Source organism: Agelaius tricolor, unplaced genomic scaffold (assembly GCF_023055355.1).
Source record: "Agelaius tricolor isolate 1412-34295 unplaced genomic scaffold, bAgeTri1.0.p SCAF_11, whole genome shotgun sequence".
Taxonomy (NCBI): domain Eukaryota; kingdom Metazoa; phylum Chordata; class Aves; order Passeriformes; family Icteridae; genus Agelaius; species Agelaius tricolor.
In genome coordinates this window covers 3,033,609-3,056,389 of record NW_027269271.1, presented here as the reverse complement: position 1 = coordinate 3,056,389, position 22,781 = coordinate 3,033,609, and the positions used below count along the sequence as shown (strand labels likewise).

At 54.6% G+C, this 22,781-nt stretch overlaps 1 protein-coding gene across 9 annotated transcripts in view; it reads left to right on the top strand.

Moving 5' to 3' along the window:
• Positions 1–22,781, top strand: part of CACNA1E (calcium voltage-gated channel subunit alpha1 E) — a 161,968-nt gene that overhangs the window by 106,826 nt on the left and 32,361 nt on the right. For 4 of the 9 annotated variants that reach the window (XR_011680517.1, XM_071435838.1, XM_071435834.1 and 1 more), the window contains exons 10-29: positions 985–1,100; positions 2,190–2,243; positions 2,575–2,700; positions 2,963–3,172; positions 4,506–4,618; positions 4,858–4,970; positions 5,083–5,214; positions 5,525–5,597; positions 5,959–6,076; positions 6,745–6,812; positions 8,392–8,489; positions 11,374–11,430; positions 12,693–13,277; positions 13,403–13,677; positions 14,261–14,420; positions 14,931–15,060; positions 15,556–15,615; positions 15,886–15,992; positions 20,996–21,007; positions 22,316–22,412. Coding sequence is in view for 8 of the 9 variants with exons in the window: in XM_071435838.1 (XP_071291939.1) it covers positions 985–1,100; positions 2,190–2,243; positions 2,575–2,700; positions 2,963–3,172; positions 4,506–4,618; positions 4,858–4,970; positions 5,083–5,214; positions 5,525–5,597; positions 5,959–6,076; positions 6,745–6,812; positions 8,392–8,489; positions 11,374–11,430; positions 12,693–13,277; positions 13,403–13,677; positions 14,261–14,420; positions 14,931–15,060; positions 15,556–15,615; positions 15,886–15,992; positions 20,996–21,007; positions 22,316–22,412 (2,704 nt within the window). In the remaining variant the exon portion in view is untranslated. The remainder of the gene's footprint in view (positions 1–984; positions 1,101–2,189; positions 2,244–2,574; positions 2,701–2,962; positions 3,173–4,505; positions 4,619–4,857; positions 4,971–5,082; positions 5,215–5,524; positions 5,598–5,958; positions 6,077–6,744; positions 6,813–8,391; positions 8,490–11,373; positions 11,431–12,692; positions 13,278–13,402; positions 13,678–14,260; positions 14,421–14,930; positions 15,061–15,555; positions 15,616–15,885; positions 15,993–20,995; positions 21,008–22,315; positions 22,413–22,781) is intronic. The other 5 variants (XM_071435840.1, XM_071435839.1, XM_071435836.1 and 2 more) reach the window with 3 other exon arrangements.

Sequence of the window (22,781 nt, the reverse complement as noted above, 5' to 3'; positions counted from 1 at the left end):
TGCCCCAGGAAGAAAGTCTCATTTCAGTCTGAAAGGCAGTGCTGGAGGGGGAGTCATTCGTCACTTAATGCCGGAGCGGCAGGAAACTGCACCTTCCTGGGGTGGAATGAAAAGCGCTTGGATTGTCTGGGGATCTTAAACAAGAGATGCAGGGAACATTCCGGGCTTTCCACACAAACACACTCACACACACACACATGCAAAAGCCCACACTGCATCAGGGTGTAATAGCTCAGCTGGGGTAATGCACTTGAACGCTCTCCGCAGCAGACAGAGCAGCTCCTTCCGTTCTTTGGAATAGTTTTTATTTTTCTGAGGCCTGAGATTGCTGCTGGTCTCTGGGGAGAGAGATGTTCCTCTCACAGAGAGAACAGTGCCATTTGCTCTTTGTAATCACGCTTCCCTCAGAGCATCCTGGGACTGGGAAGGGGCTGAGGGCGTGGGATGGAGTTCTGTAGGTGCAGGGAGTCTGTGCTGGTGATCACACCTGGACAGCTCTTGTGAGACCCTGACATCCAGAGGAGGACAGCCATGTCTCAAGTCCCAGGAAAATACTCCAAGGAGAGGCTGGAAACCAAAAGGATTCAGAGAAGGAGGTGAAAGGAAGGGACGGGACCTTCCCTTCTCCATCCCCTCAGTGCCTCCTCACAGTGCCCAGCTTTTGTTCCCTGAAGGGACACACAGAAGATGAGCTGGCTCTGGAGTTGGGTGGCACTGGGATCATCCTCCCTGAGTGGCAGCAGCTCCCAGCTGGAGCATGCAGGACTGAGCAACCAAGCAGGGTGTTTGCTCACATCCGCCCAGTGCTGCTTTTCTCCTCCCTGATCATTCACCCATCCTCTGGCCACACATTGGCTGGGGATACCCCTGCCTGTCCCCAACACCCACCTTGGTCCCTGCTTCCTGTGCCATGGCTCCCCAGCCCCCTGGGCATCCTGCTGCCCCTCGGGCCTGCTCTCAGCCTTCCCTTCTGCCCTTCCCCAGGGAGTTTGCCAAAGAGAGAGAGCGCGTGGAGAACCGCCGAGCCTTCATGAAGCTGCGGCGGCAGCAGCAGATCGAGCGGGAGCTCAACGGCTACCGGGCGTGGATAGACAAAGCGGGTAAAGGACGGTGCCCAGGGGACATCTGGGGGGGCAGCACACTGCTGCTCATGTGGGGTGGTGGGGATGGAAAGGAATCCCTGAGCCCTGAAGTGTCCAGGGTGCTCAAGGTGATGTTGAGTGCATGGGTGAGCTTGGTCCCACCAGGCTGCAGGCAAGGACATCACCAGCCTCCGGTGAGTCCTCATGCTCTGTGGCATGAAATTGTCACATTCTGTGCATGAAGCACGCTGCATCTGCAGGGAGGCTGTGAGCAACAGGGCTGTCAGCTGTGCTCTGCCATGGTTTCCTCTCTCCTGGCGTTTGCTGGAGTCCCCTGCAGTGGTGGGCAGTGGGAAAGAAGAGCAGTCAGCAGGGAGAAGGGTTTTCCAGTTAAATCTCCTCCTGGAGCCATCTGGAGGGGATGAACTTACTGGTTCCTACCTCAGAGCTCCAGCGTTTGCTGGAGTCTCCTGCAGTGGTGGGCAGTGGGAAAGAAGAGCAGTCAGCAGGGAGAAGGGTTTTCCAGTTAAATCTCCTCCTGGAGCCATCTGGAGGGGATGAACTTACTGGTTCCTACCTCAGAGCTCCTGGACCTGGGCTGGGGGTGGTGGAAGTTCCAGGCTTCCTCCTGACACCAGGCATGACAGCCCGTGGGTGTTAGTTCCCAAACTGCCACAGTCCATGTCCTTGCTTGCTCCTCCTAGGAATGAGGCCAGTGCATACAGCTCTGGGAAGGGAAGATTTACACTTTCATCCAGCGTTCAGACTTGTAAAAGATGGATGTCTTCAAAGGGCTCCTGAGCACCAGACCTCAGTTTTAGCCCTGGGCTGGGTTGCTTGAGCCCCAGACCTGCCTACAATTTTCAACTTCCTTCATGAGCTTAATGGCAGTGGAGGGAGAAGGGCTGATCACAAGTAATTCTCTTTTCTGATATGATGTTTGGTAGCAGACACTTGTCACTCTCCAGAATTTGCTTTTGGGCCCTTAACCAATACTTGGTAAGAGTTTGCAGAGCCAGCCTCTGGGCTGGGGGAAGTTCTTAAGTACCAGGCAGTGATGTGTGACAGTGCCTTGTCTCCTGATGCTGAACTGTGTGTTTTGCGTAGAGGAAGTCATGCTGGCTGAAGAGAACAAAAATTCGGGGACCTCAGCCTTAGAAGGTAAGACCAGCAATGCCCTTAAAATCTGCCTGCCCTTCCTTCTGCCTACCTGGAGCTGGAGGCTCAGACCCTCCAGCTGTGATGGGGAGGCCCCAGTGGGATCTGCAGCCCAAGAGAGGGGTGAGGGGAGGTGGATTGGCACCGTAACTCCTGAGAGAGTGCGGATGCTGTGTCTGATCCCACGCAAGGGATAGCTCTGGACTAGCATCAGTGGGTCTCTTTGTCCTGTTACCAGACCTGAGTTCTGACCACCAGGTCCTGATCCAACAGGCTGGCTACGGTCAGAGTTGGGCCACTGAGACTCCAACACTTGTTCCTCTTGCCTTGCCAGTGCTCAGGAGAGCCACCATCAAGCGGAACCGCACAGATGCCATGTCGGGTGACGAGCACTGTGTCGACATCTCCTCCGTGGGCGAGCGGAGGCTGGCGCAGAGGAGACGTCTCCATCCAACCTTGGGTCAGTGCAGTCTGCAGCTTGCTCCCCCCAAACCTCTGCCAGCAGCTTGGGTTCCCAGAGTCCCACCCATCACGTGTAGAGTGTCACAAACCAGACATCTCTGCTAGTTTAGCAGCAGAGATGCTGCTAAAGATGCTGCCACATAAAAATTCCCCAGATGAGTTGTGCCCCATAAGAGCAATGTCTGTGAGCAATGTCCTATCTCATATCACAGGAGAGGCTGGAGCATCCAACTCCTTGTTCCCTTTCTTTTTTCCTTTAGGCAACCCCTCGAGTCACTCTGGCCTCAAAGGTGCCAGGGTGGACGGTGCCTCCTACTTACGGCACAAGGAGCGGCTGCTGCGCATCTCCGTGCGCCACATGGTCAAATCCCAGGTCTTCTACTGGATCGTCCTGAGCCTGGTGGCTCTCAACACTGCCTGCGTGGCCATCGTCCATCACAACCAGCCAGCCTGGCTCACCCACTTCCTCTGTGAGTGCCTGGCCTTGGTGTGGGTGGGAGAGCGTTGCAGCACGCCCTCACTGCTTGCCTTGAGGCACACAGGGATGAGTCCCGCCACAGTCATGCTGGTGGGGAGCTGGGTGGGGAATAACCTCAGCTCCATCCATTGTTGATAACAAATGACCATGTAGAGGTGTTTAATTCAGCTTTGCCCTTGGCTCCATGGCCACTGAGGGATGTCTCAGCCTTGTGAGCAAACACGGAGGAGTTGTGCTGGCTCTGTGTCCTTCAGGTCTGATGTGTTTGTCATGAGAGAGAAACACTGCCAGTCTCAGTGGAGATTATCCCAAAATTGTGAACAGTGGTGATGGAAAGCTTGCTGGAGAAACACCTTTGAATGTGCACAAGCCATTGCTGGAAAGGTGTAAAATTATTGTAAATTTGCAGGGATGGGACCGGTCATGGCAGGACACCCTGGTTACAATCCTTGTGGCAGAGCACGGTGAGGGAATCCCAGGCTTGGAGATTCCCAGTTGTGGAGCCTCCCTGAGCCCAGCATGGGCCAGGGCACAAGGTCAGGTCTCGGAAGCACTGCATCTTTAAGGACACTACATCTTTAAGGTGTAGTGTCTTTAAAGGACACTGCAGTGTGGGCTACTGCAGAGCAGCATGGTCAGCCCCCATGTCACTCAGGAGTGACATGTGTCACTCCTGAGCTGCTGCACTGGGGACAATGCTGCTTTCTCAGATGTGTTATTCTTCCTCACCTTGAAAATGGCCCTGTCAAGCCCCAGCTCTATGCAAATCTGCAGCAGTAGGCTCAGGCCTGCCGGGCTTCCAGCACGCTGCAGTGTGGTGTGGCAGCTGGTCGTGGTGAGAAGCATCTTCTGGGAAAGGTGAAGAGCCAGGCTCTTGCCTGCTAAATGTTCATGAAATAGCTGGAAAGGCTTTTCACTGGCTCTTGGCTGTTTGGCTCTGTTTCCCTGGCCAAATTCCAGCCATGCAATGATTTTAATCCAGGTTGATAATATTCCCCTCCAGTCTCATGTCATTGATGCCTTTGTAGGTTTAATGCCAAAGAGCTGCACTGCTCTGTGCTGGCTGTGTTTGGTCCTCTCAATCCCCTGGGACACTGGTGCCTCTTCTCTGAATGATTAACTCATGTGCCTGATACTCTGTTACATACAGAAGTTTTGCTCCTCACAGGTCAAATTCCCTCATCCCAAACCCTGAGAGTTTGGGGATGCAGCCTGGTCCTTGACTTGTCCCATCTCTGTGGTGTGCTGGATGCTCAGCTGGTGGGTGCAAGCAGCATGCTCCACACACCTCAATGCCTCCAGCATGCTTGGGTTTTGTCTTCCAGACTATGCAGAGTTCCTGTTTCTTGGGCTCTTCCTTCTGGAGATGTCCTTAAAGATGTACGGGATGGGGCCACGCCTTTACTTCCATTCTTCCTTCAACTGCTTCGACTGTGGGGTGAGCGGCCCCAAGGATGCTGGGGGTGTGGGGAAAGATGTTTGGCAGGGCTCTGCAATGTAAGACTCCAAGGGGGAGATTGGGATGACCCTCACAGTGGGCAGGGAGCACTTTCTGCCAGGACAGCCTGAGACACCAGGTCCTGGATGGGGTGGTGGGTGCCTCATCTTTGGGGATGTTAAGATTCCCTGCAGCAGCTCATCCTGAGTCTTTGACTTGTGGCTGTGTCTGCTTCTCAGGTCACAGTGGGAAGCATCTTCGAAGTGGTTTGGGCTATATTCAGACCAGGAACCTCTTTTGGGATCAGTGTCCTACGAGCTCTTCGTCTCCTGAGGATATTTAAAATAACCAAGTGCGTACCCACCATCAGTGCCTGTTACCCTCAGACTGTGGCTGCAGCCCAGATCCAGTCCCTCCTGCTCTCCAGCATCACTGGCAGTGCTCCAGCAATATCTGTTTTCTAGGTACTGGGCATCCCTGAGGAATTTAGTGGTCTCGCTGATGAGCTCCATGAAATCTATTATCAGTCTGCTCTTCCTCCTCTTCCTCTTCATTGTAGTCTTTGCCCTGCTGGGAATGCAGCTGTTTGGAGGCAGGTATGTCATTTCAAGGCTGAGCAACAGGAGTTTCTTGGTGTTAAAGGCAAGTGATGACACCCTCCACAGGGGCCCAGCAAGACTGTACCTTCCCCCTCAGTGTCCTCCCACACAAAAATCCCTGCTCGAGGGCTGCCTTTGGGCCGTGTGGGTTCTTCTAGCCAGGAGACCTTCTGGCTTCTGGTACCAAATGCTCAGGAGACCTTCCTAGAGTGGGGCAAGGTCCTCCTAAACACAAGAGAACTGGTAGCACAGCAGCAGTCAGGGGTTTGGTGACCTTGGTATTTCACCCACCTGGTTCCCTTTGCAGGTTTAACTTCATGGATGGGACTCCCTCGGCCAACTTTGACACCTTCCCTGCAGCCATCATGACAGTGTTTCAGGTAGGAGCTGGGCTGCCAGGAGACCCAAGCAAAGGGACTTGGCACCACCTGGTTTCTCCCCCATGGCTGGGAAGGGCTCTTTACACCAAACAAGCTCCCCTCTATCAGCTGTTGCTTCCTCCCTCTCCTGCACAACAAAGTGGATGGAAGGAGGTGGAAACTCTTCCACCTCTGTTACAGAAGGTGAAGAGTTCCAAAACTCTTCCAAGGAGGCTTTGAATCCCCATCAGTGTGCAGTGGGATGTCCCTCAGGTGCTGCAGAGCTGGGTTATCCACTGCAGGGGGTCCCTGTACCTGGTGGCACAGATGTGCAGGGGATGGGCAGTGCAGGTGACAGAGCTGCTGCCTGGTGTCCCCGCAGATCCTGACGGGCGAGGACTGGAACGAGGTGATGTACAACGGCATCCGCTCCCAGGGAGGCGTGCGCTCAGGGATGTGGTCCTCCATCTACTTCATCGTCCTCACCTTGTTTGGGAACTGTATCCACTACTGGCTGCTGGGCTTCCGTGCTGACAACCCCACCTCCTCACCCTCTCTGGGGGCATCCCCTTCACAGAATCACACAGAATCACAGAATAATGAGGTTGGAAGAGACCTCCAAGATCATGGAGTCCAACCTATGCCCCAACACCTCAACCAGACTGTAGCACCAAGTGCCATGTCCAGTCTGTTTTTAAACACATCCAGAGATGGTGATTCTACCAGCTCCCTGGGAAGAGCATTCCAGTACTTTATTATTCTTTCTGTGAAAACCTTTTTCCTGATATCCAACCTATCCCTTCCCTGCCATAGCTTGAGCCTGTGTCCTCTGGTTCTGTCAGTGCTGCCTGGAGAAAGAGACCAACCCCAGCTGTCTCCAGCCTCCCTTCAGGAAGGTGTAGAGAGCAATAAGGTCACCTCTGAGCCTCCTCTTCTCCAGGTTTATAGCCAGCTCCTTCAAACGTTCCTCATAGAAACGTCCTTCCCCTCCCAGCTGAGGGTCACCCACCACACCCCTGTGGGTGCCCCAAGGGCAGAGAAGGAGCTGTGGGGAGGGGCACTGAGGGCTGTGGGATGGGTGAGGAGTTGTGCCTTTGGCTGGGCTCCTTGGGAGCTGCAGATACACATGTCCTTAACACACGGCTTGTGCATCCTTAGCTGCTCTCAGATACTCTGCTGAACGTCTTCTTGGCCATCGCCGTGGACAACCTGGCCAATGCCCAGGAGCTCACCAAGGTACGTTCCTGCTGCTCCTTCTTCTTCTCCTGGGGACAGAGTGGGGGCAAAGCCATTTAGGCTTTGATTTAGGAGAATGTTTAAACCTGCTGCTCTTTCCAGGAACACCCACACTTTAAGTATGGCTTTATTTCTCCATTTAAACTGCCCAGTCCGGTTTGCCATCAGTCAGATGGAGATAACCCCCATCTCTTGGGTGAGACCTGATGTGGGGACTCTTATCTGCCCGAGCACTCTGGACATGTGGAATGGGAAGCATTTTCCAGTGGTGTCAATATTTATTCCCCATTTGCCCACAGATGTGGGCAGCAGATGTGGTTTAAGATGCAATTTAGGCTGCTGCTCAGCTGCTTTTAAGACCATGCTGGGGAATATTTGTGGAACTCGAAATTGTTGGGTCACCATCTGGATAGTGGTGAGCAGGAGGGAGCTGCAAGTGTCGTGTCCACTCTTTGGAGCAAACCAGTGATCCTGTGTTGCCCAGACTTTTGTGGAGCCCGTGCGATTGCTCACAGTCCCTGTGGCTCACTGGGAGGCTTCCATGCAGGTGTAAATCTGACCCCAAAGGGGGCATGGTTTGCCTGAGGGCTGTGTGCAGGGGTCCTCCCACGGTGGGAGGGTGCAGATGGCACATCCAGGGGAGCCCCACGGGTATCAGCAGCATCAATTAAGAGAGCGCTGAGTTTTTGAAAAGGCTGAATGCTCGCTAATGACTCCTAATGACATTCCTTGCTCAGGAGACACAACCGTACTCATTAAAGCAATCCGGGCTCTGCCGGGGTCATTCATGGATGCCTTACCTCCCACTCGGTTTGAGGGATGCCTGTCTGGCCCCTGTGGCTGTGAAGGAGGGAGGGCTGAGCTGGTCTGTGCTGTCTGGGGTTGTCCCACCGTGCTCAGCCCAGCTCTTGCCTGGAGTGGGCTGGGTTCACTTTTTTGAGCAGCCCTGATGCCTTGGGGAAGATCTGGTGTAGTGGGGAACCTGCATCTCCACAGCACAAGGGAAATAAAGTGTCTTTGGAAGTGATGCCTTAAAATTTTATATTTTTCAAATCCTGTTCTGCTTTAGTGTATAACTCTAAACTCCATACAGAGTGTCAGCTGCTGTCTTCACATTTTGGTCAGACAAAACAATCCCTCTGGGCCTGAAACTCAAGGACACCCCACAACCTCAGGCTCCAAAAAGTGTAAACAAAAGTGAACTGGAGGGGAGCAAACTGGGGGAATATGACTTCATTACCTGAAGCTGTCATTGGAGGATTAACCCCTGATATGTGAATGGACCAAACTTATAATTGTCTGAAAAATGGCTGGACCATTGTCCATCCTGGGTGTAGCTGCTCTGTGAGGCCTTTGGCTGCCCAAAGTGTACCTATTGAAGGCCTTTAATAAATTCCCACTTTATCCTCTTAACCTTGTTCTAGGCAGCCACTCCAAGGCATCAGAAGCACAGATCCCGCTCAATCCCTCAAGCCTTGGCATCAAGGGTTGCCCTGCACGTCCCTCACTGCTCCCAGTGGTTGAGCTTTCCCTCAGAACCCCAACACCCCACTGAGCAATGCCCCTCTTGTCTCTGCAGGACGAGCAGGAGGAAGAGGAGGCCTTTAACCAGAAGCACGCCTTGCAGAAAGCCAAAGAAGTCAGCCCCATGTCTGCCCCAAACATGCCTGCTATCGAGTGAGTGACTCCCCAACACCCTCCTGGTGACCCCCCCTGAGCCCAGCCAGGCTCAGGAGGGCACAGAGCTGCAGCACAGCCTGGTCTGCCTGGTTGGGGGGGCTGCCAATAAGAAAAAAGGGGTCCCCACATGGGTGAGTCCCTCTCTGGGCATCTTCCTGAAGATGGATGGTGGTCTAGGAGTGTGCTCCCCATGAGCAGCAGTGCTTTTGGAGAGGTGACAGCTCTCCAGGGAGCTCCTGAAATTGCCACCTTCTACACCAAGCTGCAGCCTCAGTGCTTGGGCATGGCAAAAATATGCTAAAAGAGGCTTTCTGCCCCAAATATAGAGCTCAAGCACTCAGGGCTGATGGTAGGAGGCTGGGGGAGGAGGACGGTATCTCAAGTTATTCTTGAGGAGGGGTGATATTTGTTCCTGGGGAGTGTTTCTTCATGGCAGAGCTGCAGGAGAGCAGCCAGGGCTGGGGGAGAAGGGAGCAGTGGTGTCACAAATCTCCCTCGGGCTCCTTCCTTGGGAGCCAATGCAGTTAGGAAAGATGGAACGGGTCTGTGAAACCATGTTTGATTGTTCAAAAATTTGATTTGGGTGAGAAAAAAAAAGCCCCAAACCACATAAACCTCCAGCATGGTGTTAAGAAGCCTTGTCTCTGCATTTCAGCAGGAGAAATTTCTGTTTTTTCCTTCCTAGCTGCCTTTTTTCTCTTTATTTTGCGGTGTCATATGGTCTAAATCACATAAAACTTTCAAAGTCAACATTGGAACGAGGCGTTTTGATTTGTTTCCCAAAACAGTACATTTCAGTACAGCTGAAGGGATTATTTTATTTTTTTCCCCCTCTTTTTTTTTCTTTTTTTTTATAGAATCCCTTCCCAAGGAATTTTAGGTTTCGTTATGCCTTGAAACCCAGCCAAGCTTGTACAAGGCAGAATCTCTTGCAGATTTGCTGAGAGAAACTGCTGTCTTCAGGAGAGTGCTGATCTGGGGGGGGTCAGAGGCAGCCTCCCTGGTTTGGCAGAGGTGGGATGCTGTGGGATGCTGGTTTTAGGGGCATCAGGAATGGGGTGTGCTTGTAAGACCTGCCTGATCCCCCCAGCAGCCACAGATTTTACCCTGGACTGGGGCTGGTGGGGTGTTTGTAATAAATCTGTCTGCCCAAGTACTAGGGGGTTTAGGGGAGAGGTGGTGGAGTCTGTATGCTGGCTCTGTTTCTGGATACCAGTGGGAATGTGTTGGATAAAGTGAGGGAATAGAGAGCTTTAGGCTGCGGGAGAGGCTGAGGAATGGACAGATAGGAGAGAGGAAGAGGGGGAGATGGAATATATTAGGGCAGTAAAGGATTTGCCCACACTGCACATCCCTGATAGAGCTCTCTAGTCATTGCCAGACAGAGCTGGTTGGGAAAAAAAATCTTTTCAACCTTTCCTTGTTGTTCTGGTGGCATTGAAGGGGAGCTATTGATATTCATGGGGCTTTTCTCCAGCTCCTTCCACTCACCAGGATGGATTGGGGTCAGGCCCAGGCAGTAGATGCCACGGGTTAGGCTTGATGATGTAGTCAGCCTCAAGTTTGGTGTGGTTTTGGTGGTGCTGAGCTTGTGGAGGGACCACAGAGTGGTGGCCAGGGCAGAGCAGAGCTGGCCCAGATGGGAGCTCAGAGCCGGGCCCTGCCTTTGGTGGCTCCATTTCCCCGCGGGTACCTGCTGCATGCAGGCTGGCACGGGCATTCCTGCTGGCAGTGTGGGCATGGATGGGTGTTCCCACATGACCAGGGATGGTGTGGGAGCTCTGTGTTTGCACAGCTGGGTGCAGCTGGCTCGGGGCTGCCAGGTGGGCACTGCGCGTGTTGAACAATGCACTGGCATGCATTGGTGCCGGACGTGCTGCGTGGGTGTGTCTGGAGGCTCTGCAGCTCATGGTGGGGATGCTGTGGGTGCTGGCAGCTCCAGCCCTGCCTCCAGCGTGGCACTGAGGCCTTCGCATGCACGGGGGTCCACAGAGACCATAAGCACTGGCATGACTGGAGCAGCTCTGCCGTGAACTGGGAGGGCTGAGGTTGTTAAGCCTGGAGAGCTTGGAGCACCTTGAGAGGGCTGAAGAGGGATTTCTGACAAGGTGGTTTTTTGATAAATGATAGGACAAGGGGGAATGCCTTCAAACTGTTGGGAAGTGAGCCTGCCAGAGCTCAAGAAGCACTTGGACAGTGCTCTCAGGCACATGGTGGCATTCCTGGGGTTGTCCTGTGCAGGGCTGGGAGCTGCATTGAATGATCCTTGTGGGTCCCTTTGAGCTCAGGATGTTCTGTGTTTCTATGATTGCATATTCTCAGGGCAGAGTTCTTGGAGCTGTGTGTATCTGAATCCTTTCTATGCTGAGGCAAAGGTTAAAGCCTGGAATCTCACCCTGCCAGCCTTGTTAACTTACTCTGTGTGGGGGCTGCTCAGGTGACAGCAGCTCTGTGGCATCTCAACCTGGCCTTGTGCCTTGTGTTTGCTGGGGAAGTTCACATTCCCCTCTGTGCTCCCAGGGCAGCAGCAGCTCATGGTGGTGGCTCTGAACATCTCAGGGCTGGCCTGATGCATTGCTCCCTCTTTCCAATTGCTTCATGTTTCTTGGGAGAAGTGAATTTGGAGCAGTTTGAGACAGCGGTCATGTACCCAAGGATGTCTCGGAGGTTCTGAAGGACTGCAGCCTGCACTGGCACGGGGAAGGCTCCCAGGGAGCAGAGTGCCAGCGTGAGTGTGCCAGCCCCTGCCCAGCGTGCCCGTAGGGGCTCACCATGGACGCCCAGGGCCAGGATGAGCCCTGCCCAGGGAGGGGGGACAGCTCTGTGCGCTGCCCACACGAGCGGAAGGAGGGGATTGAACCCGTTTGTTTTTCCTCCGCAGAAGAGACAGGCGGAGGAGACACCACATGTCGATGTGGGAGCCACGCAGCAGCCACCTGTATGTGGGCGGCGGGGGCGCGTGTCCGTCTGTGCCTCCTGTGCTGTCTGTGCGTCCGTCCGCGGGGCCGGGGCACGCCCTGCTCCCCTCGGGAGTGGGGATTCATTGTGTGTGTGTGTGTGCTGTATCCGTGTGCCCCGTTTTCCCCGCTGTGTGCGGATCCCCGTGTGCGGATCCCCGTGCGCGGTGCCGGTGCCCGCCCGTGGCTCTCTGCCCGTGGCTCGCTGCCCGTGGGTTTGCAGTGGGGTGTGAGCAGTGCCCGTGCCCGTCTGTGCTCCTGGGTGTTCTCCCTGTGCCACGGGGGTGTCGGGAAGGGCACGTCTTGTCTTCTCCAGGCTGTTGTTGCACCACGCTGCAAAGGTTTGGTGGTGTAGCCCAGAAGCCCAGTGCAGCTCCTTCCCCTCAAAATCACTGCTCCTCCAGACTCAGGGCTGGCTTTCTACCTGGGATGTGCTGGGAGAGAGGCGAGGAAAGGTCCCTGTGTGCAGCAAGAGGGCTTGGCCCATATTTAAGGTGTTCCCAGGCAGTCACTCAAGGGGAAGGTGGTCTCTGCCTGTCTGGGATGGGCAAACCAGGATGCTGGCTGCTCCCAGAAGCTGGACGTGCTGCCTGAAAGCTTCAGGGCAGCAGCGAGGCTGCTGGGGCTGGTCATCCATCAGTCTGATGCTTTCTGAAGGGACACAAGCACACTCCCAGCACCAGAGGGACACTGATGAACCACCCAACTATCTATAAACTTGGCCCTAACCTTCCCCCTATGACTAGCCACCCTCCTAACAGGACTGCGAAACCAACCCTCTGCTTCACTAGGCCACCTCCTACCAGAAGGCACCCCCACCCCACTAATCCCTGCCCTAATCCTAATTGAGACAACAAGTCTACTTATTCACCCATTAGCGCTGGGTGTACGCCTAACAACCAACCTCACAGCAGGCCATCTTCTTATCCAACTCATATCTACAGCCACAACAGCCCTGTTCTCCACAATACCAGCAGTTCCACTCCTAACCTTACTAGTTCTCTTCTTACTAACTATCCTAGAGGTAGCAGTAGCGATAATCCAAGACTATGTTTTCGTACTCCTACTGAGCCTCTACCTACAAGAAAATATCTAATTCTCAATGGCACACCACTGAGCCTGTAAGCCCGGCGGTGGTGCTTCCTTGTGCCTGGGATTCCCAGATGAGCTCCAGGGTGGGTGTTTCAGCGGGGGGACGCTGAGGGCAGCCGGGATGGTGACCCCTGGCCGTGCCCCGTTGCAGGCGGGAGCGGCGGCGGAGGCACCACATGTCGGTGTGGGAGCAGCGCACCAGCCAGCTGCGCCGGCACATGCAGATGTCCAGCCAGGAGGGCATCAACAAGGATGAGCCGCCCCTCATCAACCCCCACGCCAGCATCTTCCGCAGGAAGAGACCCGGGGAAGGTGTCACCCTGGAGAAATGCGCTGAGGAGCAGGGCAAGGCAGAGCGCGAGGGACCTGAGCAGCCGGTGCCAGGGGCCAACCCCGGCGGTGGGGAGGAGAGGACATCGCCCCGGGCCAAGCGGGACATGTGGCAGCAGAAATCTTGCCACGGGAACTGTGAGCCAGGAGAACAGGACGGGGCAGGAGGCAGCATGGAGGATAGGGCAAGGATGAGGCAGAGCCAGCGGCGCAGCCGGCACCGCAGAGCCCGCATGGAGGGCAAGGACACGGCTGGCATCTTGGGGAGCCGCTCAGCCAGCCAGGAGATGGGGCTGGAGGAGGCCAGCACTGCCGAGGGGACACAGGATGGGGACCGGCGCGGGGACGTGGCTGCGGCAGAGGCGCTGATTCCGGGGGAGCCAGAGGCGAGCGGAGAGTCCATCAGGTTGGTACCTGCAGAGGGCATCTTGCACAGCTCCTCAGAGGGCATCCCCACAGCTCCTTGTATTCTCTCCATCTCCTGCCCCCATATCTTCTCACACCTCCTTTTCTGCCCTGTCCCTTCTGCAGGACAAACGGGGTCCCTGCTGGCGACGCCGATCTGATTGGCACCACCAAGAGGGGCAGCCCCCCACACGTGGCAGCCGAGCTGTCCCAGGGGAGGACGGGCACGCTGACGGAGCAGGAGTGCAGCAGCCCGGACACGAGCGAGCAGGCGCTGCTGGAGCCCAGCCGCAGCGTGAGCCGCAGCGAGCCCGACCTGTCCTCCATCACCCCCAACACCGAGAAGGCCACCGAGAGCACGGCCATCATGATCGATGTGCACGACTCCGCTGTGGTACAGAGTGAGGACCCCTCTCTCTTTCCTGAGCCCCTCTCCCAGCCCTTGGGGACCCTGTGGGGGTGGAAAGCCGCTTGTGTGGCTTTTCCTGTCCGCATCCATCAGTTGGGGGATCTTCATGCTGCTCCTTGCAGCACCTCACCCCAGTTTTGCAGGGGAGCCCAAACCCGGATGCACCAGCATCCCTTGGGGCCTGTGTCCCTTTCTCACCTCTTCCCATCCACCCCTTCATCCTATCCATCACTTCCCCTTCCTCTCTGCCTGGGCAAAACTCTGGCATTCCCTGTTTTTCCTGGAACATCTGTAGCCTCCGGCAGCTCACTGTCACTCAAACCCCTTAGCAGCATCCTGGCTGTCAAGGTGAGCTGCTTTAAACAGCGTTATTAATTACCCAGCAAGGTGAAAACTGGCCTTGTTAAACCCATTTTATCTGCTCCATGCTAGCAGCTGGTGTGTTTGCTTCCTGCCTAGTCCCTCTCCCTGTGACAGCACAGGGATTCAGAGCAAGAATTCAGAGGGGGGTTGGCAGGGACACCCTGGGTGTTGTCTGGGTGCAAGGTCGGGCAAAGGCTCTCGCTTTCCTGCAGTTAGCAACAAGACAGACGGCGAAGCCAGCCCCTTAAAGGAGGCTGAGACCAAAGAGGATGAGGAAGAAATGGAGAAGAAGAAGAGGAAGAAGGAAAAGAGTGAGACGGGCAAAGCCATGGTGCCACACAGCTCCATGTTTATCTTCAGCACCACCAACCCGTGAGACGTTTTTCACTCTGGGGCTGGGGAGGGCTGCAAGGGGAAGGACCCCCAGACATCACCAAAACCAGGGAATCCCTGTGAGAAGGGAGCTGAGTGTCTCCCAAACAGGCTTGATAAGCATGGAGTTCCCCAAGCCCCATATAGCTCTCTCTCTGTGGCATGGCTCATGGCTCTCTCCCAACTGCAGATTTCTAAACTGGGAATTTTTATTCATTGTTTGTTATATTTACCTGCAGTTTCTCCTCCTCTGTAGCTCTTCCCCAGACCCAGCAGCCTGGAAGAGTAAGCACCCCAATTTCCTGGGGACTCTACCAGGCTGTGGGCTGAGACAGCTGGGAAGAGGGACCAACAAGTCCAAACACCCCTTGGGCTCCCTTCTTCTGCTCCTCAGGCTTTGTTGCCCATCTCCCCACCCTGGAAGGTGGCATCATGGGGCGGGTTTGCACAAGGGCTGTGGCTGTGCCCTGCCAGGGGCTCACAGCTGGGGTGTGGGCTGTGTCCCTGCAGGGTGAGGAGGGCCTGCCACTACATCGTGAACCTGCGCTACTTCGAGATGTGCATCCTGCTGGTGATCGCTGCCAGCAGCATCGCCCTCGCCGCCGAGGATCCCGTCCTCACCAACTCCGACCGTAACAAAGTGATTGCCACCCCCTCCTGCCCCCCAACCAGCGCAGGCAGAGCTCCTGCAGGGTTTGAGCTCTGTAGGATCAGGGCAGCCCATGGTGGCACATGCATTGTGCTGTGGAATCTGATTTCTGCCCCATCACCTTCCGTTGTGAACCGTGGGGGTCACTCCCAGCTTCCCCCATGTGGGGTTTAGAGCCTGAGGGGAGACCAGGATGCCTGGTCAGCTGTAAAGTGGAATGGACTGAGGAGATGCTGGTACTGGTGTGGGGCAGGTGATCCTGGCTAGCAGCATAATTTCCAACCCATTTGCATGGGGAATGGTTCCCTCCTGCCTGCACAGGCTGGGTTTGGGGCTGTCCTGAACTCTTAGGGACGAGGCTGGGTTTGGGAGAAGCAAACCAACCCCATTTTGCCCCTGAGCCAGGCAAGCTGCTGTAGCTGGGTGTCTGGGTGGGCACAGTTTGCTCAGCAGCAGCTGCAGAGCACCTGTGCCCTCTGTCTGCAGGTGCTGAGGTATTTCGACTACATCTTCACCGGTGTCTTCACCTTTGAGATGGTGATCAAGGTAAGAGCCCTGACAGGATGCAGCATCCCTGGGAAATAGCTCAGTCCTGCAGTTCTGGTCCTCAGTTTAGAAGGTGGTGACCTTAAAGTCTGGTTCTCAGCAGTGCTGGTCCAGAGTGCTCAGCACCTCCTTTATCAGCCCTGAGGCTTCCACAAAATACCAAGTCCTACACCCAGGACACTGGGATGTGTCTGCAGTGTCCCTGTCCCCCAGCTTGGAGTCTGAGCTGCTCATCCCCTGCCTGTTCTTCTCTCTGTATCTCCCCTCCAGATGATTGATCAGGGCTTGATCCTGCAGGATGGCTCCTACTTCCGAGACCTCTGGAACATCCTGGATTTCATCGTGGTGGTGGGAGCGCTGGTGGCTTTTGCCTTGGCGTAAGTGGCCCTTGTCCCTGTCAGCTCCGTGCCTCCCCTGGGGTGGGAGAAGGGTGAAACTGTGTGTTATGGCTACTAGACTCTGATTTTGTTTTATATTTTATTTCTCTGCACCCTTCTGGTCTGGCTCCTGGCAGTGGTGTGTGGCTGCTCCAGAGATGTTTCTCCTGGTTTGGCAGAAGCTGGTGAGAAAGCAGGCAGGGAGCAAGGCAAGGCAAGCTGGAGATGCTAGGAAGAAGTTTCTGGTGCAAGTGGATTTGAAACAGAGCAGAAAGGATTGTTAGAGAGGGGGGAAATGGTCTAAAGGTGCCAGAGCTGGAGTTACACTCCTGCTATGCATCTTGGGGTGCACAGAGACAGCAAAAGCACAGCCTGCCAGGTGGAGCTGCCCTCTGAACACATTTGTGCTGGACATGGTACCCCTGGCTGGTGAGTTTTCCTCTGGTCTGAGGAGGACATTGGTCTGGAGCCCTGCAGGAGTGGGGATGAGGCTGGTGGGGTTTGTGCCAGCATCCTCTGAGGCATCACAGAGAGGGCTGTGTGCTTGTCCTGCAGCATCCCCACTGAGCATTGCTTGGAGATTGGGCCCTGGCACTGAGCTTGTGGCACCTGTGGCTACTGGGATGTGCCATGGAGGGCAGGAGCATGCAGGGATGAGTTTCCTGCTGCTCTGATGTGCCCTGTGCTGCTGGCTGGGGCAGGGGGTGCTGTGACCGTGTTCACAGGGGTCTCAGGTTGAGGGAAGAGATGAGGATCTGACTCCATGTTTCAGAAGGCTTGATTTGTTGTTTTATGATATGTCTTACATTAAAACTATACTAAAAGAATAGAAGAAAGGATTTCATCAGAAGGCTGCCTAAGAATAGAATAGGAAGGAATGATAACAAAGGCTTGTGGCTTGGACTCTCTGCTTGAGATAGCTGGGCTGTGATTGGCCATTAATTAGAAACATCTAACATGGACTAATCACAGATCTACTTGTTGCATTCCACAGCAGCAGATAATCAATGTTTACATTTTGTTCCTGAGGCCTCTCAGCTTCTCAAGAAGAAAAATCCTAAAGAAAAGATTTTTCATAAAAGATGTCTGTGACAGGGTGCAGAGAGCTTAGGGAGGGATGTGTGGTGCCAAGGTGGTGCTGGCAGGGAAGGAGCATCCCCTGGTCCATCCCCAGGGCTGTGCTGCCCCACTGGAGGGAGAGGAGCAGAGAGGAGAGGCTCAGGCTCCTTTGCCACGCTGTTGTTCTCTCTTTGTGCCTGTGACACTGGCAGCAGTGGCTGCTGGCAGGGGAGGACAGGAGCCTTGGCCACAGCTCAGGTACCATGCGGGGCTCTCAGGGTGCCCACGAGGTCCCTGGATGGATTATAGCCCATAATCCATCCCTCCCACCTCACCCCACACTGGGCAGCAGCTCCTTCTCCTGGTTCCCACCCATTTGTGCCCCTCTGGCTCGTTGCTTGTGCCTTCCTCACCCTCCTCACCCCATTCCTCACTTGGCACTTCCAGTCCCTGCTCTGTCCTTGGGAAGAGCACGGGAGAATTCAGCTGGCCCAGCACAGGGATGGAGCAGCCCCTGGGCAGGGCAGGGGGCTGAGCACAAACCCCAGCATGGGGAAGGGGCTTGGGGCAGGTTTGCTGCCTGGGGACAATGCTCTGAGCGTCTGGGAGGCCACACGGGCCACCATGAGGGTGGATGGAGCATCTCCAGGGTGTGGCTGATCCCTGCTCTCCAGGACAGCCCCTCAGTGTGTACAGCAGGGCTCAAGGGCATCAGCAGCCTGAAGATGGTTTGAGGAGGAGGGAAAGGGAGTATTTTCCTTCCAAGGCAACTTCCATCAAGAGTTTTGATGGCTGAAGGAGCACAGGTTGTTGGCTCAGCCTGCTCCTGGGTGGAGGGCAGTCCTCACCTGTGGTGTTTGTGAGGGTTCCCAGGACGAGGTGAGAGATGAGGATTTGACTCCATGTTCTCAGAAGGCTGATTTATATTATATTATATTATATTATATTATATTATATTATATTATATTATATTATATTATATTATATTATATTACATTATATTACATTATATTACATTATATTACATTATATTACATTATATCATATCATATCATGCTATACTAAAACTATACTAAAGAAGGAGAAAGGATACATCAGAAGGCTTCACAAGAAAAATCATAATGAAAGCTCCTGATTGACTCAGAGAGTCCAATACAGCTGATGGTGATTGGTCATTAATTAAAAACAATTCACATGGAACCAATCAAACATGCACCTGTTGGTAAACAATGTCCAAGCTACATTCCAAAGCAGCAAAACACAGGAGCAGCAATCAGATAATTATTGGTTTCATTCCCCTCTGAGACTTCTCAGCTTCCCAGGAGAAAATCCTGGACAAAGAGAATATATCCTTAATATAATATAATTTTTCAGAAAATATCGTGGTGACACTCACCAGTGCACAGGAATTGCTTACTGTCCCCTTGGCCTCGCCCCACAGGGGTGGCACAATTCCTGTGGTGGCCCTGCAGCTGGCAGGGCATGTGGGGGAGCTGCCTGGCACCTTCCAGCCCTGCTTGGCACCTGCCTGCCGAGGGAAGGATGTTCCCTCTGCTGAATTCTCGAGGGTGAAGGTATGTGGAGAAGGCCTTGGCATCTCCACACACACGTTTGCAGCGAGCACTGGTGTCCCCTGCTCTCTCCTGCAGCTGTAGCTGGGTACATCCTGAGCCGCTTGTGCCATGGATGGGGATTTTTGTCATGTAAACCCGCAGGATTGTCCGTCTGTCTGCCCCGCCTCCAGCCTGGCTCCTGCTGGAGGAGATGAGCTCATGGCTTCGGCAGTGAAGGGAACAAAGGCCCCACGGTGATTTCCGATGGGTTCATGCATTATAAAGCATTTCTAAGAACTCGGCAGCCCAGGGAGCTGCAGGATATTCACCAGCTCTCCTTGTCCCAGCCTGCCATCCTCCCTCTCAGTCTCCCTCCTGATCCCCAGGGGAAAACTCTGCTGCTGATGTTCCAATCCATCTCCTTTTCTTCTCCCTCTGTGAGCTCTTTGATGTGGGGCCAGGGCACGGGGAATGTTCTGAATGTTCTTCTCCTTCTCCTGCTTCTCCTTCTCCTTTCTCCTTCTTTCTGCTTTTCCTTCTCCTCCCTCCTTCTCCTTTACCTTCTCCTTTCTCCTTCTCTTCCTCCTCCTCTCCTCCTTCTCTTTCCTTCTCCTTCTCCTTCTCCTTTCTCCTTCTCCTTTCTCATTTCTCCTTCTTTCTCCTCCTCCTTTCTCCTTCTCCCTCTCCTTCTCTTCTCCTTTCCCCTTCTCCTTCCTCCTTCTCCCTCTCCTTTCTCCTTCCTCCTTCTCCTTTCTCCTTCCCCCTCTCCCTCTCCTTCTTTCTCCTTCTCCTTCTCCTTCTCCTTCTCCTTCTCCTTCTCCTTCTCCTTCTCCTTCTCCTTCCTCCTTTTCCTTCTCCTCCTCCTTTCTCATTTCTCCTCCTCCTCCTCTTCTCCCTTCTTTCTCCTTCTCCTTCTCCTCCTCCTCCTCCTCCTCCTCTCCTCCATGCTGCTGGGTGGGAGCAGCAGTGCCTGTGGAGTGTGGTGATTTCCTGGATGAGATCAGCTGGTGCCTGAGTCCTGCACATCCCAGCAGGAATTCTGGGCTGTGCCTTGCAGGTTTCCTGCCCCTCCTGCCTGCCCTCAGCACTCTGGTTTTCCCACAGGGATGGCCGTGGGCACAGCAGGAGCTTTGGAGCTGCTTCAGCAGTGCCACCATCACCCACAGGCTGTGTGTGCCACATCCAAATCACTGACCACCAAGTGTCCCCCCACAAAGCGATCTCTCTGTGAGCCACTGTGGTGTGTCCACTGCTCCCTCAGAGCCACAAATCCTGGGAGAGTCTGTCTCCATTCATCTCTGGCTCTCCACGTGGAAAGCTAATCCATCAATCCATGCACAGCCTAAATAAAAAGCTGTAAATCTCCAAGGAGTTCAAATTAAATTAGCTGAAATAACCAGAACCACAAGTAAAGACCCTGCTGGCCTTTGCCTCCCTCTGAGGCTGCAGTTCACAGCAGTTCTGCAGAGCTGTCCAGGGCTGGTGGAAAGGTTGGTGCAGAGGTTGAGTGGCCAGTGTGGAGCCCTGGGTGTGCAGGGGCTGATTACCCAGCAGAGAGGCTTCTTTCCTTGCAGCATCTCCTTGTGCCCACTGGGTCTGGAAGAGAGAAGGACCCCTAGGTACTGCAAAATAACCTGGTGTGAGGCAGGTCAGGGCACCACAGAAGTGCTGCAAAGTTAAATTGTCACCTTTTCAGCACACCTCCCTCACGTTGGACTGACACACAGCCAGGGGCTGGGGTGAGTTTGATGTGTTTTAGGAAATGTTTTACTTACAGGCTTAGTCCCCAGTGCTGAGCACTCTGTGTGCACGTGGCAGGGACTTGGCTCAGACAGGGACAGAGGCTTGGTTACAGCCAGGGACCTTGGAGCCCACCTTGGCTTGTCCAATTGGAGCATCCTGCTGGCTTGCAGGAGACCCTGCACTGCAGCTCAGGCTCAGTGGAGCTCTCAGTGGAGGTGATTTAGCGGAATTTGGATGGGAACTATTGTGGCTTGCAGGTGGCTTCCCTTGGAGGCACCTGCCTTTGGCTCCCTGACCCCACAGCTCCTGGCTGAGGAGGACTGTGCCTTCCTGCTGCTGCCCCCTGTCCCACTCCATGCGGGTTCCTCGTGCAGCAGAGCTTTCACCACGTGCCCCCCACCCAAAACCTCCAGCAGGAAGGGCAGGAGGGGCTTCTGGAGGGGTCCCTCCCTGGAGATGTGCCCCATCCTGAGGGCTACATGGTCTACACACACTGTGCCTTTCTCCCAAGGTCTGGGGTGGTGGGCAGCTGCTGCAGGGGCCCCGTGCAGCTCCCCTGACCCTTTTCTCACCTTCCTCCTCTCTTTCTTTCTTTTTCCACCTCTCTGCTGGTGCTGCTCGCTGGCTGCTGGGCTGGATCGCCGACAGGAATGCTTTGGGGTAACTATGGTGCTCGAGGCCTTGTGGCATGCTGCTCCTGGGAGTGCAGGGGGGTGGCTGCAGGTGGAGCTCAGTCTGTCCCACACCTGGGCTGACCCTTAGCTGCATTTTCAGGGGCTGCAGCACGCTGCCCTGCAGGCACTCCTGAGGGCTGAAGGGATCCCCCCTCAGCAGGTGTCAGACACTGCACTTGGGGTGACCTTGGTGACAACTTGCACCAGCTGAGTGCTGCCCTCAAACCCTCACCCCAGCCCTCAGTCAGGTGCCCCAGGCCTTTATCCAGGCCCTATTTCTGAGCAAAAGAGGAGCAAAGTGAGTCCTAGGTCCGTCTGTACAGTTGCTTCCCATGCATGTGAAGGCTGTGCTCCTAGGGAGGGCTATTAATTAGTGGTTTTGTTTACATCTCATAATGATTAAGCCCATTATTGTACTCCCTGTTGCATTAACCCTCGCCAAGGAGCTGTGTAATTGGGAGCATCTGTTGTTGCAAGTAATTTCCTTGACGTTTTTCGAGGGTGCCTGGTGGATCCAAGCTGTGCCACCTTCACCAGGACCTCGAGATCCAGGCTTTGGTTAAAAAAGAAAGGAAAAAAACCCCACCTGGTATTGTGGTTAGGGGAATAATCATCATATGCAAGAAATGAGGGTCATGAGGGGGCTTTTAAAGAATTCTCCTGGTAAGCTCTGCCTCCCTCAGCTGATTCGGGGTGAAGGCAAGAATAGCTCTGATCTGGAGAGACCTTTGAGACCCTCCCAAGGGTCCAACCCCTGTGCCTTGGTCAGGGACACCTTCCACTAGACCAGGCTGTTCAGGGCCCCTTCCAACTTTGCCTGGAACACTTCCAGGGATGAGGCACCCACAATTTCCCTGGCAATGTGGACCCCATTGAGCAAGCCTCCCTCATTTTATTCTGCCTTTCTTGCAACGGGAAGGAAACAATTGCAGCAGTGGTGACCCTGCACAAGCCCTGTTTGCAAACAGCGTGTGCCTGTGCCCTGCAAACCTCCTGGCACTGCCTGCCCCAGCCCTGGCACTGCTTCCCACAGTGAGGGGTTTGTTGAGGTCACTGGAAGGGTGCTAATCCCAGGAAAAAGGGGATTGCCTTGTTTTCCACCTCTGCTGGCTGTCGGAGGAGCCGCATTGAGGTGGGCTGAGCGCCCAGCAGAGTTTGTGCCCCTCCTGTTCCCATCTTCACACGTGCTGGGTGGGTGTTGTTGGCAGTTCAGCTCCCCAGGGCACCCAGGTCTACAAGGTTATTGTCTCTCTGTTCCATTTTTGGGTGCGTGTGCCTCCCTCTGACGTGGCAGGACCAACAAGGGCCGGGATATCAAGACCATCAAGTCCCTCCGTGTGCTGCGGGTCTTGAGGCCCCTGAAAACCATCAAGAGGCTGCCCAAGCTGAAGGTAACGAGCTCCATCTCCTGCCTTACATCCTCTTCTCCTCTTCCCTGGGAGCAGGGACCACCCCAGTGATTTGTTTGTGAGCAATAAATGAGTTGTTTTCAAAGCTTTTGGGGTGTTCTAGGAGCCCCTCATGTCTGGAGGTGCAGTGAGTTTTTAAAAGCAAGCCTGGAGCACTGCAAGGTGTCCAGAAGTAGTTCCTCTGCCAGGGAAAGTGGGGCTTGAGTGGACAAAATGGAGCAAAGCCCAGATGTTCTCCTGAAAAATAGGCTGCCCTGGTTTTGGAGAGCTCAAGTCTCTTTGGGAAGTTTTTCATCTTTCCCACCAGAGCAGGTTGCAAACAGCTCGGGGTTTTGTGTGCTGTGCTGTCAT